The 18,587-nt window shown below is 43.3% G+C and overlaps 1 protein-coding gene across 13 annotated transcripts in view; it reads right to left on the minus strand.

Annotated features, from left to right (window-relative positions):
* Positions 1-18,587, minus strand: part of PBRM1 (polybromo 1) — an 82,069-nt gene that overhangs the window by 35,172 nt on the left and 28,310 nt on the right. For 8 of the 13 annotated variants that reach the window (XM_075547492.1, XM_075547487.1, XM_075547493.1 and 5 more), the window contains 6 exons: positions 17,323-17,464; positions 15,919-16,016; positions 13,874-13,918; positions 7,638-7,914; positions 6,087-6,192; positions 570-1,212 (listed from right to left, as the gene is read on the minus strand). In XM_075547492.1, coding sequence (XP_075403607.1) covers positions 570-1,212; positions 6,087-6,192; positions 7,638-7,914; positions 13,874-13,918; positions 15,919-16,016; positions 17,323-17,464 — 1,311 coding nt within the window. The remainder of the gene's footprint in view (positions 1-569; positions 1,213-6,086; positions 6,193-7,637; positions 7,915-13,873; positions 13,919-15,918; positions 16,017-17,322; positions 17,465-18,587) is intronic. The other 5 variants (XM_075547495.1, XM_075547494.1, XM_075547491.1 and 2 more) reach the window with 1 other exon arrangement.

An 18,587-nucleotide genomic window follows, 5' to 3' on the forward strand; every position in this document is an offset into this window, starting at 1 on the left:
TTCTTGAAATGGTTGTCAAATAGTGTTGAATTGCAAAGGTACCGTATATATTCGAGTATAAGCTGCTCCGAATACCAGCTGAGACACCCAATTTTACCACTAAAACTGCATTAAAAATGTGCTGGAAAACTCTGCTTGTACACAAGTATATACGGTATCTTACTTCAAGCATTCTTGGATTCAACTCTAACTTTAAAAGTTATGCTACTGTTTTTAATTACTAGCATTTTGACCTTTAAAACTCTGCAAAAGGTTGTCTTTTAAGCGTTGATCCTTTTGAACAGACCTTCGATCTTGGCTTACTTTTCACCACAGCCTAATGCAAAGCGTCAACTGAACTGCAAATATATCGGGCAAAAAGGGGTCTCAGGTGGCAACAGTCTAAGCAGCCCTGAGATGATTCAAAGTGGTCCTCCTTCCTTCCCACCCCCAGCACGTACTCCCCACAAGTGCTGGCCCATCAGATTTCAGAATCGGCACCACTATGAAAGCAGGTCACCAACACTGCCCTTCTGCTTTGCATTCAACATCACACCTTCTCAAAAAGAACTAGCTTTTGGAAAACGTACCGATTCATCCTTCTTGCTCTTTCCAGTACTTCAAACATATGTTCTTGAAACAAATCAAGCCGCCGGTATCGATTATTTTCAACGTTCTTCCTAATGATGTCAAAGGTAAGGGGAGGTTTGTTGGGAAAGTTGGGGTCCACAGCAGGAATTTCTGCTAAGGAGTCGCTGTAGCACCTTCCCTCGTCATCCTGGTGACTCATGACGGACACAAAAAGATTGTGAATCAGCTCTTGGATCAACAAGGTCACATTTGGAACATGTGAGTCCTCATCCCCCTCTAAGTCTCTGCGAGTTTCCAGGAGGACCTTGTGTAGGACGAGGGCGTCTTTGTAGATGAGGGACTCGGGCTCATTGTATGTGCAGGCATTGTTGAACATCATGACAAAGTCCTCCACCATGGAGTCCATGTCCTGGTACTTGTTGGCCATCATGTGGCTTCGAATTTTCTCCATGTCCATGGGCTTCTTGATGGTCAGGTAGTAGTCGGGAAGCTCGGACCTGGAGGGAAGTCTCAGAAATATGGCGCTGAGGCGGCGGCCCCTCTTATCGGTGTAGTTCTTCACAGCCTCGTAGACCTCATTCAGTTTCTGCTGCATGGGAGTCATGTATTTGGACTTTTTAGGAGAAATGCCACTTTTCCTACCTAAAGAAAGAGACTTAATGTCATTGGACAAAACTGAAGAAGTGATCCTAAATTTTTATATGGCTGACGGCACAGACACTACGAAAGGAACTATTCCAGGTAATCTGTAAAACCCAGTAATTCATGAGCACACGTCTAGTGGAAAATATCCTGAACGAACACAAGAACCAAAAGGAAATTTAAGTTTTCAATAGTCATTTTTGTTAGAAGAGTAGTGAGACAACTGTGAATAAGGTGAAATAAAGCAAATGCGTAGATTTATGATATTCTAACAAAACTGATACAACTGTTAAGTTAGAGATTGAGTAAAAGCCTGCAGCCTTTTACTCTATTAAGTTACACAGGATTTTATGTAAAGACACACACCCACACCTCTTATCTCTGTTCACTAAAAACACCTGGGAAATATGACCAAGTTGGTATTAGGTACCTAGACACAAGTTCGGAAACACTAATTTCCAATAAAAAGTCAGAGCTCCGTGGTAAGTATCTGTTTCCCACTTTACACAAGGTGAGCCTGGTATCTTAAATAAAGAGTCTATCAACAAGTTACCATGTCAAAAGGACATAGGAGCCAGATTGGGACAAAGCGAGCATCAAAAAGGACAACAACTATAGGGGGTCAGGTTCAAGAATATGGTTCATTCTGGGAGTTCTTATTCATACATAAAAACTAGGTTAATGCCACCGTCCCCTCGGAGTAGGAGAAAGAAGTGTCAGTCGGCTTCTGTAAAGACAATGCCAAGGAGACACTCTGGGGCCGCTGGACTCTGCCCTGCAGAGTCCCCATATGTGGGATACAGCCAGACCAGGTGTATTTCTTTAACCACCGAGGGATGTGTCATGGAGGGTCGATTCAGACCTAATACAGAAAAGAAACCAATATAAACAGTTTTTTAATGAAAACAGAGGTCACTGATAAGCAGTTAAGAATTCAAATTGGTTGTATGGAGAAAGGAAAGAAGAAATTGGGCAGGGAGAGGCAGGTGACTGCCGTTGGATTTTTTTGAACTACATGTTTCTTTGATTAAAAATTCAATACATCTCCTTTTCAGATTCCCTCTAGATAATTTCAGTGTACAATGTTAGTTAGTTAGTTAGTTATGAGCCACTAGAATGGGACTGCGTTTTTTTTGGTGGTGGGGAACAGCATTTTTAATTCAAGCAGACCTCTGTAGTTTTGTAGTCTTATTTGAGCCTATTAATCTAAACAGTTTCCTCAACTGTTAAATGTCTGTGAAATTAGAAATAACCCCGCCTTAGTACACAGTAAACTAATTTTGTGTATGTGTGTGTTACTACCGAATACCATGTTAAACTGTGAATAAAATTTTACACATGTAAAAATTAAAAAGGGTTAATGTTAAGAGGGCTAATTAATAAGCCAAACAAAGAAAAGAACCAGGCCTTTATTTTCCTTTCTAAAAAAGACAAACAAAAATACCCTGGTCTGATTGGCTATCCACATTTGGATGAGACAAAGTTTCTCTACATGAGCAAGAAATGATAAAAGGGAACAGCCAGCTGCCAAGTGTCCCCCAAGAAAAGAACGCACACCACCGTGAAGTTGTCTTTTGTGCCAACGGAGGGAACAAGGGATCAAGCTAAATATGATCAAGCCTTTGGCTTCAACTATGGATTTTCAGGAGAAAACAAAGGGCAGAGGAACCAACGATGGGGAAGCAAGCTGTAAAAATCCAGGTTGAGAATCTACAGTTAAAGCCAAGTAACAGATGACCCCTTCAGGACCAGTGCTGAGAGTGGCGATACTGGGAGGGCAGAGGGAAGATGAGGGAGGAAGGGAACACTGATTATAAGGATCTACATATAACCCCCTCCCTGAGAAATCGACAATAGAAATGTGGGTGAAGGGAGATGTTGGACAATGTAAGACATGTCAAAATAACAATTTATGAGTTCATGAGGGAGGGGACAGTAGGGAGAGTGGGGGGATGAGGAGCTGATACCAAGGGCTCAAGTAGATAGCAAATGGTTTGAGAATGATGAGGGCAACAAATGCAGAAATGCTCTTGACACAATAGATGGATGGATGGATTGCAATGAGTTGTATGAGCGCCCAATAAAACAATTTAATAAATCAATCAATCCAAGTAACAAGTAAACTTTAGTGGGGGGGGGGGGAGAAGAGGGGAAGAGGAAAAGGGAGTTGGCAAGTAAGAGACACTTAAAAATCATCATCAATTAAATGCAATGAATGGACCATCTTCGAATCTTCTCCAAGATAAGATGTAACCTAAACAAAAAAAACTCAACCCCGTGCCAGAGTGTCCACCCTGACACACATACTGACCCTACACAGGAAACCTCATCTTCCTTCTTTGGAGTAGCTGGTGGCCTTGAACCACCAGCCTTTTGGTCAGGAATCCAACATTTACCCCACAGAGCCAACAGGACTCCTCGCAGTACAATTTCTTTTTTTTTCTTTCTCGCAGTACAATTTCAATGCAGTCAAGCGCATAAGGTATCCTTGCCAATCTGAAAATGCACTTGTCAGGTCTGAAGAGATCATGTCCATTTACAGTAAGGGAGGTGTAGAGGCACAGGACTACTGTCTGGAGGGACACTAAGGTCCAACTGACATAACAGTCAACAAAGTCTACATCCTATGTTGGTGATTAACCACTGAGGTCTGTCATCCAAGGTGCACCTGCTGGTCTCCCTATCCGAGCGATGGAGAGAGAAGACACATGCAAACAGGGCAACCGCACTCATCGCCATCAGGTTGACCTGACTCATAAAGACCCGACAGCACCGGCAGAACTGCCTCTGTGGGTGTCTGAGACAAGACAGACATCTCTACAGGGGCAGACAGCCTCACCGCTCTCCCTTGATGCAAATCACTATGCCACTAGGGCCATGGAAGCAGTTAGCCTAGGGAAGTAACAGCCCCCCTGAGCAGCAGTGTGCATGACTCCAGAGGAGACAAACAATATTGTGCCTAGCTGCTCTGAAAAATCTCATTAGACAATCCTGGATAGCGAGCGCGTGTGTGCACACGCACATGGGAATGTGGAACAAAACTCAAAATCAGAACTAAAACCTGCAAAAGGACCGTTTCCAGGTCAGACAGAAATGGGTGACACCGCTGAAGCAAAACTGGGTTCTGGAACTGAACTCTTGTGTGTGGCTGAATTGCAGGCAAACCAGGTAGAACTGGAGAGGGAGCAGTCGCATTCCTGAGGCTTCCCATCTTAGACAGGCTGGGACAGTTTACTCAAGGACCCAAGTCAGAAGGGTTAGGAGAGGAGATGAGCTATGTTACAAGGAAGGGATTGAGTAAAATGTAATAGAATGTGGGTGATTGCTGAATGCAAACCTAACAATTACTCTGTAACCTTCATCCAACTCACCATGAAAAGTTTTCCAAAAATAGAAGGGTGATAAAGGAAAAAGGGAATTATAAGGAAGAAAAAAGCCTCATCTAAAACACGGGACCTTATATAACAAACACATTGGTCCAGTTTCTTCAATCAGTCACTGGTGTGAAAAAATGAAGGGAAATGGAGAGAACAGATGGCTTTACATGAAAGGAGATCATGGGCATAATAATCAAATGTAATATAGAGAACGTTTAGGTCTGACTTGAAATCAATTGTAAAAATACACCAGACAATCAACAAAATTGGAAAAATGTTAAAATGAGATAAAACCAAAGAATTGCCAATTTTGATATCATGACTTCATAGTTATCTGAGAAATGTCCTCCTTTTAACAGATTAAGTCCTGCATTATGTAGCAACAAAATGGCATGATTGGACTTGCTTACAATAATTTAGGAAGGAAGAAAAGGGGGTACAGTGTGGTGCTAAGTATGGTCACAATCTCGATCGATGTTGAGCCTTGTTCTACTGTTCTTTACATGTTAAATGTTCACCATCATTATAAATATAAATAACGAAAACATTCCAAATCAAAACTCCTTTTCTTTGCACTTTTCAAATATAATTATATGTGCTTATGAAAACAAATACATTGAAATAGCTATTGTTAAATTATCTACCAGCCTCTTAACTGACGAATGAGATTTCATTTATTTGGGGAAGGTCAATGTCCCTACGAAGTAGAGCAAGTAGAGGTCTGTACTTGTGCCAACGGAGCTCTGTGAGACTATGAAATTCCTTGAGAAGATGAGGTGCATTACTAGTAGTGAACCCTAACAAAGCTAGAGTGAAATTCAGTTTATAGTCACTGCACAAGAAAACTGCAGGGTCTATTGGACCCCCTACTCCTTCAGTAAATATGGCTCTAAAAACCTTACCTGACACCATCAATATCATTTGCTTAATAATTCTCTTATTTTAAGTGGAAACCCCTTGTTCAGCTCAGTAGCATTCATGATTTTACCTGCATCCCTGTCCTTTATAGCTGTCCAAGAAAGCACTCTGAGGGCAGCTAAGATGACCGACAGAAAGTGGTGGGACATCTCTAACCTCTCAAATCCTTAGTCTAAGAGTGGTCGGGATTCCTTCCTAATTATGATATTGAACAAACACACATGTGGCAAAAGAAACAAACGATAGAGAGAGAGAGAGAGTGAGAGACAGAGAGAGAGAGAGACAGAGACAGACAGAGAGAGCGCGCGCACACGCTACCACTGTCTCATAAACTTCAGGGTCTCATATAAAGAAAAAATCCCCACCCCTCTTACTTAGCAAAATGCTCCCAACACAGTAAACAAAACCTTTTGACAGTAATACTCTATTCCCCAGAGCTAACTATTTAAGATTCAAGAGTGCTTGAAAAGAAGGAAAAAAACTCCACATTGGAGTTTAAATCGCTTCACCAATTAATTACATCTTAGTTCAGCAAATGAGCCCGCCTGAGCTGGGTAGCCAAGGGCGAAGCTGCCTTACTCAGCTTGAGCTTGGGAGAAGCCATGTCATCCTCATCAGGCAGCGGGCCCAGCTCTCTCCTTTTATCCTTGAGCAGCTTCTCCAGGATGTGTGCATCATTGTATACCTGTGTCCACAGAGAGATTGAGTTATTTTCTCAATGAACCTTTTCTGGTACACATGTAACTCATTCATAAGCAAGTCTGATTCTGACTCATCAGGAGGACAGAGCAGAGCTGCCTGTGGCTTCCATTCACAAGTTGACGTCACCTCTCTCTCTCTCTCTCTCTGAAGAGCGAATGGGGAGTTCCAACTGACCACCTGGGGTTAGCAGGTGAACCCTTCATCGCTGTGCCCCCAGGGCCCTTTAGGCTCCCTACAGAGTGACAAACCATACTCTCTATGGGTGGGTCCAGAAGGTTTCCCAGATGACTGACTATGAGGTGAAGACATGCACGCTCATGTTTGAGAACACTGTAGTAGATCTTTGAGAGTTTGAATGGAGTTTCTAGGACACATTTGCATGTAGTGTGTTCTTGATAAACTTATCTCCTCCTGCAGACTCAGCCCTGGCTGATAGCTGACGAGCAGCATCCCAAATCTGTTCTCAGAAAGAGTGTTGTCTGGAACCTAACCTGTGGCAATGGCAGCGATTATCCCAGCTGTGGAGTCAACAACGGGACTATGCGGCCAGAAACAAGGCGACTCACCTAAGGGCCTTGTCCCACACCTGCCTGCCCCCATTTCCCCAGCTGAAACGCTGTCCCTTCCCTGACTGCCCACCACACCAGGTGGGCTGTGGACATCTCCCTTTAGTGTGGTCTTTTTTCTATCGGTGATAGGTAAGTGGCATATTAGTCAATGATACTGAGCACAGTGAATACTCCTAAAACAGAGAGCCATTTATGTGTACCACAAGTACCCTCAATGCCTGTTTTATTTATAATTCCAGTACAGCAGCAGATAAAGGAATTAAGTGATTTGAAAATGTGATTTAATTCTGGAGATTTAAAGTATACAAAAGACATCAGAAAAATATCAAAGAAGGAAGCATGTATTTTATTATACTGATAAAAAACTGAAAATCCATATGCTTCATACCAAAATTAGCTGATTGGAATTTTTAAGAATATCATGCCAACTCTTACATAATTATACAACTCTCTGGCCTAACCTTAAAGTATGGACACTGAGGATAGTGATAATAATTATAATAAAAGATTTTAAAGCTATTGGCTCTCAGTTGAATATTTGACACTATGCTAAATTCTCTATCACCTCATTAAAATCTTACAACCTACAATTAATATCCTTAATTTACAGATGAAGAAGCTGAAGCTCAAAAGGGATAAACTGCTAACACAAGAACTGTCAAAGTAGGGTTCAAATCCAGGATGTCAGGTTACAGAGAATGAACTACTAAATCAATTAAGAAATGACAGTTTTAACTCAGTCACTGCAAAGAATGTCCTGTAACCTGCCTCTATAGGGTGGGGCCTCTCACCACACATTCTCCCGCCAGCACCCAAAAGATGTGCCTGGCCCACCCCTCAAGGTTCTCCAGGTCCTCACCTGGGAGCCCTCCTCGTTGTAGTGCCTGGCATTCCGGAACATCAGTTTCATGTCCTCTATCATTCCCTCTTCTCCAGAGTATTTGTCATTGCGAATGTTATGTTCAATTATTTTCAAGTCCATTGGCTCCAAGATGATTTTATAATAGTCTGGGTAATCCTTTTTAGATGGTTTAACCATAAACAAATCACAAAGTCTTCTGCCCGAACCTGGTTCTCGAGCTTCAAGAACAACATTGAATAAAATTTTCATTCGCTGTTTCCGTATGTTCTTTTTGCTGTTGAGGGAGGAGGCAGAGAAGGGCAACAAGGAGATGGTGTTCAGTTTTCCTTGTACCAGAAGGAGCTCCCCCACGACGAGGACTCACCGACTACAGACAGCGCGCACACACTATACAGACTGCACGCTAACCTTCAAAGTGGCTAAACCCTGACAGGTACAGCTAATAAACACAAACCTGTTGATAAAAGATCTCAAGTCTGACGCTCAAAGAAAATGAGTCTATTGTCAATGGAAGCCAATTTTTAAAGAAGAATGGAACAAAAGTACAGCAAGCTAGAGATTCCCAACCATTTCTAAACACCTTTACTTCCAAAACACACAGCCTCCCTTCAACACCTGTGCATATAATCGTGGCTAAGGGAGACTGTGCTGGACCAGTCTCTGCAGTGTGGGTAAGCCTCATGTCGCATTTGCTGTCAACTCCATCTTTGCTCCCTTCCCTTCATCAGCATTATTCTACCATTCCTTTAAGTCAGTGGTTCTTGATCCTTTCATGTGGTGGTGGCCCCCCCAACCATAAAGTTATTTTTGTTGCTACTTTATAACTGTCATTTTGCTACTGTTATGAAGCGGGTGACCCTTGTGAAAGGGTTGTTTGCTGCCCAAAGGGGTCACTACCCACAGGCTGAGAACTGTTGCTTTGCGCCAACCGAGCTTGAAGAATAAATGATTTAAAAAGAAAACAAAACAAAAATGAACAAGAAATGATTCATGTGGCTCATCTAAGGACTCTGAGTACATTTTCATACTTCAGTGCGAATCCATTTTGTCCTGCGAATCCCTCCACTGCAATGTGACTGACAAACAGATGGGAGTGACACAGAACAAAGCACAGGGGCCACAGGGTAGAACCAGCACCTAAAAGGTACCCAAGGGAGCAGATGGCCAGTCTAATCTCCTTTCGTTGAAGAAACTGGCTTAGAGGCGGAATGACTTGCCCAAGTGCCAGTGAATTATAAGAAATGAGCTAGTCTTGTTGCTGGTCCACTTGCGCTGATGTTTTCAGAACCAATAAAGGCATTTTAACCAGAAGGGAGCAAACAGTATACAAATGCAAAGCCAGGTACATAAAAAGAAATAGCTTTTAACTTAATCTCTCTATTTAACACACATTCACTATGACCATAAGATCCTACAATGTAGTACTGAAGAGAGAAAAAAAATTAAACCCCGTTCTTGTCCTATAAGAACAAAGTGCGTCATGAAGCAAACTATGTGGCTGATATCACCAGAAATTGGGTGGTGGTGTCTGCCTACAATTACGTCAACATATTGACCAAAGATGGTATAGAAGAACCCTGTCCCAAAGGGAAAAACACAGAACAGAACTTAAAATTATCAAGGAACCCAGACTTCAAGTGTGGATGAACCCCCAAAGCTATTGCCCTGGGATGTCCTTCAAATTTTAAAAGTATCCCCTAAACACTTCTTAAAACCAAATAATCAGTTAGCCTGACTAGCAAAAGAGGGCTCCCTTGAGCACTGTGAAGTTTGTTTAAAATCGACATGGGATCTGACTGACAACAGCAACTTGAAAGATGAACGAGAGGCCCTAGAAAGCACTGAGTGTGTGTTCCTGGGGAGGAACAACGTGGGAGATGAGAGTGAAACTGGATGTAACCAATGCCAATGAGTTGTACCCGCAGGGACAGGAAACTGGTGGATATTCTGCTGTGTATAAGCTCAACAACACAACAAAATCAATAAAATTAAAAAGAAAACCCTAAAAAAATGTGGCTGTTAAGAGTCTCCTAGTCTAATTCCCTTACCACTCAAATTCAAAGCATGGCTTTAAAAACAGAAAACTAAACAACAATTAAGGTGGCGGGGGTGGGGAGATCTATCTATAGTATCTGAAAGCGTCTCAGAAAATTCCTATGACAAATCTAACAGTCTAATTAGGGAGGGAAACTGCCAGCACAGGGACTGTCCGTCTCCGAGCGCACAAGCCTTCTCCTCTCCTGCCTTCACTCTGCTCAGGCCCTTCATGGCCATGGAATTCTTCCTGCTACCTTCTGCTTCCAAGAGGCATCCTGGGCCAGGTGTGAAAGTGCTCTCCACCCCAGCCTTGAGAAAGTGGGCCAGGGAAGGGGCTCCTGGGGCAGAGCTCCAGTTCCAGAGCTCTATGGCGAGGCTGTTTAGAGCATAGGTGACTTTAACTCTCAGGAAGTCTCTAAAAGGAAAGTTTGGATTTATATTTGATATTCTAGGAATCTGTACTTAACACTGTTTCAAGGCAGATATAGTTTCCTTAAATCTCACTTGTGAGGGATGAGCTTCAAAAAGGAAGAATTAGGAATTCAATTTTGAATCTCTAAGCTTAAGAGATCTCGTCAACACCACCTCAGAATGAAGCCACACCTCCTCCTGGGAATTTTAAGCAGCTAAGCAGTCCAGTTTACACTGGTCACCTCTCTTCCCTCTTGGGTCGGCAGACTCCTTCCCAGTAGTCATGATGCTTTTCTATAGGAAGCTCTGTCTGGGGGATGTAGGGAAGATTTTCCTGAGATCACCGCTCCAACTCCAGTAACGTGACACTGGGCAGCTTTGAATGGGGCATGGTCCAAATGTGAAACCTGACTGGACCTAAGAAACTGCAATCCGTGACTTTAGAACTCATACGGGGCATCAGTCAGTCCATACGAGGGATGTGTAATGTGGATTCCATCCTCACATGCAAGTCAACTATACTGGGCTGAGGTCATTTCCAACCTTCTACTCTTCCTGTGTGTACATTCCTCCCCGTTGGCCGTGCCCCACATCCCGCCCCCCATCCTTACATCGCCTTTGAAAACCAGTAAGTCCATCAGTTTTAATCTGGTTGCCAGAAAAATTTCAGAGCAAAACTTCATGCTCATTTATGACTACTCTATAAGCCTGGCATCTGACTTATCATACTGAACCTTATTATATACGTAACTCTCAAAACAGCTTCAGATACTCCTTGAAAAGAAATAAACGATACCTTACAAAAAGACACCATCAAATTATCTCCCTATTTGATACTTTTTGGTAACTATTTTCAATGTCACTTTGCATATGAGGTTCTTAGAATCCCTCTAATGCAACCCACTTCTTTGTCTTCATTTTGGAAAATGTGCATAAAATTAAAGCTCCCGATAAAGTTAAAGACCTTGTAACTGGCATATTCTAATCAGCACCCTTAAACATACTAAAGTAAAATGCACTTGGACGGAGTTCAAAATCAGGATGCTCAGTGCTGTGCACTCAGGGGGCCATACTAATGAGAGTATCAGATCAGACATTGCTGCAATCCAAAAAATTTAGAGACTGTCTACAACGGGGCAGTGTGTCCTGTGCTTAAAATAAAAATCTGTATTCTCCTGAAACACAATAGGCAAGTGTCTAGAGAAACAGGTACCTTTATCAATTTACACTAAAGGTTATGAGCCAGAAGCTCCGTTCACCACAGCCCGATTCTTACCGAGGCCTACCACCAACGCCATCTTCCTGACCTTCAATCCTGCCTCACGGAAGGTTAAAATTACCAACGTTTTGCTCCCGCTCGCTATCAAAGGAGCTCTGGTGGCATAGTGGATTACAAGTTGTGCTGTTAAACAATAGGCCAGCAGTTTGAAACCACTATCCGCTGCGTGTGTAGGACAAAGATAAGGCTTTCAGTGCCTGTAGATATTTACAGCCGCACAAACCTATAGGGTTGCTGAGTCAGAATTACCTCAATGGCATTGAGCATTTATTTTTCGTTTTAGTGTAGTTCATTGCCAAGTTCTAGGTATTCCACAGCCCTTTCAGACCCAATCTTTCAATCTGACGTCACAGTATTAGTCACGGACTGTCCTTTTTCTGAAGCTATTACTTATTATATGTATTCAAACTGGCTTGCGATTGCACATGCACACGCTGCATTAAGAATGGCAACAGCCAGGCAAAGGGCATTTAAAGAGGTCTAAATACAGGCATGTACACATGTAAATATATTTATATATGAGGATGGGGAAATAGATCTATATGCATTTATTTATAGGTTAGTATTAAGGTAGCAGATGGACATTGGGCCTCCCCTCAAGAACTCCCTCAATGCAAGAATACTCTGTTCTATTAAACTGGCATTCTATGAGGCTCACCTTCCCACATTATGATTGCTGAAGACAAAGCGGGTGCATAAGCAAATGTGGTGAAGAAAAGTGATGGTGCCCTGCTATCAAAAGATATAATGTCTGGGGTCTTAAAGATAAACAAGTGGCCATCTAGTTGAGAAGCAACAAAGCCCACATGGGAGAAGCACACCAGCCTGTGTGGTCACAAGGTGTAAAAGGGATCAGGTATCAGGCATCATCAGAACACAAAAGCTTACCATAGTGAATGAGGAGGGGAGTGCAGAGTGGAGACTCAAAGCCCATTTGTTGGCCACTGGACATCCCCTTACAGAAGAGTCACAGGGAGAAGACGAGCCAGTCAGGGTGCATCCAACTTTCCTCTAGTTCTTAAATGCTTCCTCCTCTACAACTATCATGATCCCAATTCTAACTTACAAATCTGGCTAGACCAGAGGATGTACACTGGTACAGATAGGAATTGGAAACACAAGGAACCCAGGATAGATGAACCCTTCAGGACCAGTGCTGAGAGTTGAGATACCGATACCAAGAGGGAAGGTGGGGTAGAAAGGGGAAACTGATTACAAAGATCTACATATAACCTCCTCCCTGGTGGATGGACAACAGAAAAGTGGGTGAAGGGAGATGTCGAGCAGGGTAAGACATGACAAAATAGTAATTTATAAATTACCAAGGGTTCATGGCGGGGTGGGCAGGGCAGGGGAAAAATGAGGAGCTGATACCAAGGGCTCAAGCAGAAAGCAAATGTTTTGAGGAAGAGGGCAACAAATGTACAAATGTGCTTGACACAATGGATGTATATATGGATTGTGATAAGAGTTGAACGAGCCCCCAATAAAATGATTAAAAAAAAAGGATAACAGTAAATATTTTTATCATGTGTCAGATACTATGCTAAACAGCAGGCGCGCATTTTCACTTAATTCTTAAACTTCAATATCTAGGTACAATTAGTCTCAACTTCACAGAGATTAGGTGAATACATGGCCATAGGTCCTCGGAGGCTACTTGTTGGTCTGCTAATTGCAAGGTCAGCAGTTTGAAACCACCAGCCACTCTGCAGGAGAAAGATGAAGTTTTCTACTCCTGTAAGGCCTTATAACTTCAGAAACCCACAGTGGCAGTTCTACTGTCTTATGGGATCACTATGATTCAGAATTGACTCAGGATTGACTCAATGGCAGTTGAGTTTAGCATTGTGGGTAAGGCCATCAAGTGAAAAGGCAGGAGAACTGAGCCTTGACTCCGTTGAAAATCACTTAGATTTTATCATGTCCCTCCATTTCCCATAGATCAGTGCCAACCAGTGGCCTCTCTTATCAATGTCAGTCCTGCCAATAGCTTGTAAGGGAGACTTCTCAAACCAGCAACATCTGACTAGAAATGTAATAAAACTTCCTCAGTCCTCATGGATGTGGACAGGTGGTACTTCCAGGAAACCATCAGAGCTACACTTACTGAGTACCCGTGCCTTGACATGTTTTCACCAGTTTCAATCCCTGCTTGGATTGTTGATGTGGATTCTGATCCACCCACCATCCCCAGCCTGTGAAAAACACCCCTGAAAGGGAAGCAGATAGGAACTGTACCAGTCCCTGGACACCAGTGGTGCCAGTGCTTGATGAGAAGATGCTCCCCTCCTGGCAAAGCCTGCAGCAAATGAAAGCAACCCATGAATATATCTTACTAACTAGACTGTGATATTGTACTGCTGTCTTTCTCAACTCAAAATAAACCGGCACCCCAAATAATCTTTTATTGAACATGCACATGACGTCCCTTTCCACCTCAGCAGTACTGACCAGGCCATATAACTTTTAAAATGATGTTTATGCATAAAAAAGGACTGCACACCTGGTTAGCCTCCTGAGACCCAACGTCTCACTGTCATGAGTGCTCCTGGGAAAGCAGAAACAAGCGTTACACGTGAAAAGAAACAAAGCAGGGTAGCCCTGAGGGGTCACATACAGCCAAACACGCTTAAGTAAAAAGAGGATTAAGTCCGGAGGATAAAAGACATTAAGAATACGTGGAACATTTTAACATAGGAGACAGCAGGGAAACTTTTTAGGGGTCAGAAGCGAGGAGAGAGAAGAACACAATTCCATAATGAAGCAAAACACACCCAGAGGCGATTTTTCTCACTATAAAAATGAAACAAAGAGAATTCACATGCAATTTTTAGGAATGAGATTCAGAGGTACTCGCAAAAATTTCTCTAGCCAAGTTTAACTTCACCTGCTAGGCTGTTTTGTTTGTCTGAATTCTAGAGTGTGTTTCTCCTGATCACAACTTTCTAACACAATTACCTTCTCAAAGAGTCATCGGATCACCTCTTTGGTCAGAGTTCAAAGTGCAGGACTTGCTTCTTAGCCAACCCAGATTTGCTCTCTCATTGCTCTAGCAGATGATTTATATTTGTTCTTCTGTTTCTGATTTTTTCCCACTTTACTGTAAAAAATACTTGCTAGGAAAATCTGCTTATCAAGACTTTTCATCTGAAGCAAGACATCATACTTTCAAGAACATGATGCTTAGTTTTCGTTTTAGAACAGGGGTTAGGGCTTTAACGACCATGCAATCTACTTGGAACGTCCCCCAGTTGCAGGCCACAGAGGCATCGCTTCCAAGGGTCTGACCGAGGCTAATACCCCTTGGAGCCATGCGCTTATCACGCAGCTCACTCTACATTTCTCTCTCCACTCCGTGTCGGACCATCGCTGTTGCCTCCATTACCTTCAGTTGCATGAGAAGTTTTTATCTTTGACTGGTGACTGATCTGGAAAACACAGGTGGTGCTGTAGCAGTTACATAATTACACTCAAAGATGCTCTTGATTTGATGTCTCTGATCTGGTTTCACATCTGTCCTCCGCTGTCCCTGGTGTAACAAGGAATTAAGAACTTGGAAGGATGAGACTCGTCGGTCAATCATGGAGGAGACATCTCACCACGGTACACCAACAGATTGTTACCATGGCACAGCATAGCAATATTGTTTTCAAAGCTAAAAAAAAACCTCTCAAATACTATTTGCGAAAGATGGAAAGAGAGGACAGCCTCTCTTTTCTAAAGCACTTTTTAAAATCCCCTGAGCTCAGTAAGTCTACCTAGTGCATGTTCAAAACTGGGTCAATAATTACTGATGACTTCTCATTCAACTTTGAATCTCTTAAGCCTTGCTATTAGCAAGTAGCTTATTACTGGATTGACTGTTGCTGCAAAGATGGGAGGGAAAACAATCAAGCTTGAGGGAGGACAGTGTTCCACCAGGAGCAGCTAGAGAAACTCCATGGGTGAGGCGCAGACAAGAGATGGCCTGGCAGGATGGTTGTGCAGAGTCTCACAGTAAGATCCCCTTTCATAAAACCCGTGACAGCAAGTGAGGGTTAGGGAAGTCGAGAGAAAAGTTAGAAAGAAGATAAATCCAAACACCTTGCTTAGCATTCCATGAACTGAGAGGACGTCTTTTGGTAATTTACATTGTGACGTGCTTAGGATGGCAAACAGAGCTGTAGTAACCAGAGGGGAGAGGAAGAGCTTGCTTCTCTACAGTGGTAGGACTTGGGGGGGGCTCCTTTACCATGCCTAACTTGCAGCTTGTGTCTGCAACTCACCACGTAGAAACCAAGTGTGGTGCCGCGTTCAGAAAAGAAGTTAGACAGAATGTTGGAGTGCTAGGTCACATGTGGAGTGCGGTTTTCATCTAAAAGCAATATGGCACTTGAATGAAAAAGGAAAAAAAAAGCCAGCGAATCACCTAATCCCCACATGAATTCTGAAAGAAGACATGCTGCCAAAGCTTTTCAGAGAATTCATACTTGACGCTTTTCTTCACTAATCTAAAACCAAATAAAGAGGAAGTGAGAAGCTGCCTCTAGCTATGAGAAGCACATATACCTCTTCCTTTTGGCACTACCAGTATCAGAGGTGGCAGAAGAGATCATGCTGTCTCCGTCCTCAATGTCGTCTCTCCTAGCAAGCTCCTTCTTCTTTGTCTGGAAAAGAGACACCAGGCATCAGGAGTTAGGCTCACCCTGCTGAATACTCTCAGAAGATGTCAATTTTACAGAACTGCACATATCAGGTTCAATCAGAAAGATACAACGAAGCGCAGGCTGAGCAAATGAAAAGAATCATTCCATATTCCCAGTAACCCAATTTAACAAATGGCAGAAAAGTAGGTTACAATGGTTCCACAGTTACCGAACTACGAGTAGCTAAACAGCACGTAAGCCTACAAGGGCACACATGGTAAACGCCTAAAGGGAGCTATAGGGCAGGCAGCCCCGGCAGCCCTCATAGCGGAGCTAACTCAGAGGGTCTCTGGTACCCTGACTTCTAAGGGGCAGTGCAACTCAAAGAAAGGTGTTTCGGATGAGACGGCAAAGATCTACTTTTCAACCCCTGCAGCTTTCAAGACCGCCTGGTCGTGGCAGGTACGGGAACGCACTCTCAGAGGAGCAGAAAGTACTTGACATCTTCGGCATGGTTTACCCTGTGTTGACCACACAAAATGAAGAGTCTACAACAGCGGTTCTCCTCAGGCCGCGACTCTTTTATACAGTTCCTCCTGTGGTGGTGACCCCCCAACCATAAAATTATTTTCATTGCTACTTTGTAACTGTCATTTTGCTACTGTTATGAATTGGGCGACCCCTGTGAAAAGGTTGTCCGACCCCCAAAGGGGTTGTGACCCACAGGTTGAGAATCGCTGGTCTACACGTTATCGAAAATTGCCTTTGTTTTTCCTTGCTCTGAGATTCTCTTTCCAGTGACAGTCTACCCCCATCTGCCAGGTACACCTACATGTATTTCATGCCTACAGCGCCTGTCTCAAAATCTGAGACAATCTGTAACTGCAGAGGCCAGCTCTTTCAAAAAGTCTGATATGCTCACGGGCATTCCGCAATGCTTGACTGGCCTTCAACTGCCCTTTGGTCTAGGACCAAGCTCCCCTTAACAGAGACTAGATCGAGAATTGAAGAGTGAAATGTAATGATGGGATATAATACTTAGGAGAGAAACTCCCTAAGCTAAAAAACTCACTGCCATCGGGTCGATTCCAGTTCAGAGTGACCTGGAAGACAAAGAACCGCCCCTGTGGGTTTCCGAGGTGGACTCTATAGGGTTAGAGAGCTCCCACGACCTCCCTCGGAGCACTGGTGGTTCTGAGCTGCTGGCCATCTGGTGAGCCACTCAATGAGTAGGCACACATCCGACCCGACCCAGCCCTGCACACAAAGCATGTAAAGTAATTTCAGTTACACACACACCTAACTTAGCAAGACCAAGAAACCATACCTGCATGGCCTGCTGCAACTTGAGAACTCGCTTGTAGATGGCGGAATTAGGGACATTGTAGCGTTTGGCATTTTCAAACATTAAATTCAGATCACACTCCAAATGATCTAAGGTTTCATACTCTTGGTTCTTTAGTTTGGTTCTGTAAAGACAAATACATGGCTGAAATTTCCCTTAGCCATCATAAAGCATCCTTCCTCAAAGTTTAGTGCAACATCTTGCCAGGCACTAGAGGGTACCTTTAAGAAAAACCTATGGAGTGAATTCCAACACATACTGAACCGAGGCAGAGTGGCACCAATGTCCTGAGAGGGGTCCCCAGGCTGTAATCTTTACAGAGGCCTAAGTTTTGTCCTCTCAGAGTGGCTGGTGGGTCTAAGGAACCAGCCTTTAAGTCAGCAGCCAAGTGCTTAGGCAGTGTGCCACCAGGCTGAATCTTCAGTACCTTCATCAGTCAGCCTGATGCCAGGATGGAAAATGATCAATTAAAAAGCAAAGAGGCAAATGCCGCACTACACAGAGACAAGAAGACAGCAGCCACAACAACGAAGTGAAGTGCTAAAGAAAGCGACGGAGCGGGTCTGGGGGCTAGGGACAAAGCTAACGCCCTAACGAGTCCCTGTGGGTGGACAACAGTGAATTCCTAGGAAAGAGATAAAAATCAGGGTGATCTTAAGGCACCTAGAGGGAGAATCATGCTGACTTACTCATTTTTTTAAAATGAGAGGCCATTCTTGTGTCTGAGATTACAGAAAAGGGAAATGTACAGGCAACCCCAAGAAGCCTTTAGAGTAAGATGTCTGGGAGAGATAGATGGACAATGATAAGCCACCGTAAGACAGATGTCAAGAGGCAGGCATGTTGGGAGCCATTCACTCCTATGCCTTCAACATAAAATATTTACAATTAAATATGGTAACTTAAGATGGAGGCTTTCAAGGTCGTGAGCATGTGGATATTTCTTTTTACAAAGCACTGCTGTGATGACTCACACTAGCTCTCATAAGAGGCCCTCGTTCAAAGTGAGAGGTTACTGCTTGTCCTCATTCCAAAACAACTGACACTGCATCGACTTTTAGCTCTTTTGGTTGAAGCAATGCAAGCTAACCATTAAAGCCACAAGAAATAGGACTTAGGAGTAATATTATGCTTAAAACGCCTCACCGGACGACTATGGATGCTCTATAGCCGTGCCTCCCACAGGGCGAAGATACTGAACAACCTAGCCCAGGGGCGAGCAAAGCACGTGTCTACACGCGATACTG

Source organism: Tenrec ecaudatus, chromosome 4 (assembly GCF_050624435.1).
Source record: "Tenrec ecaudatus isolate mTenEca1 chromosome 4, mTenEca1.hap1, whole genome shotgun sequence".
NCBI classification, from domain to species: Eukaryota; Metazoa; Chordata; class Mammalia; order Afrosoricida; family Tenrecidae; genus Tenrec; species Tenrec ecaudatus.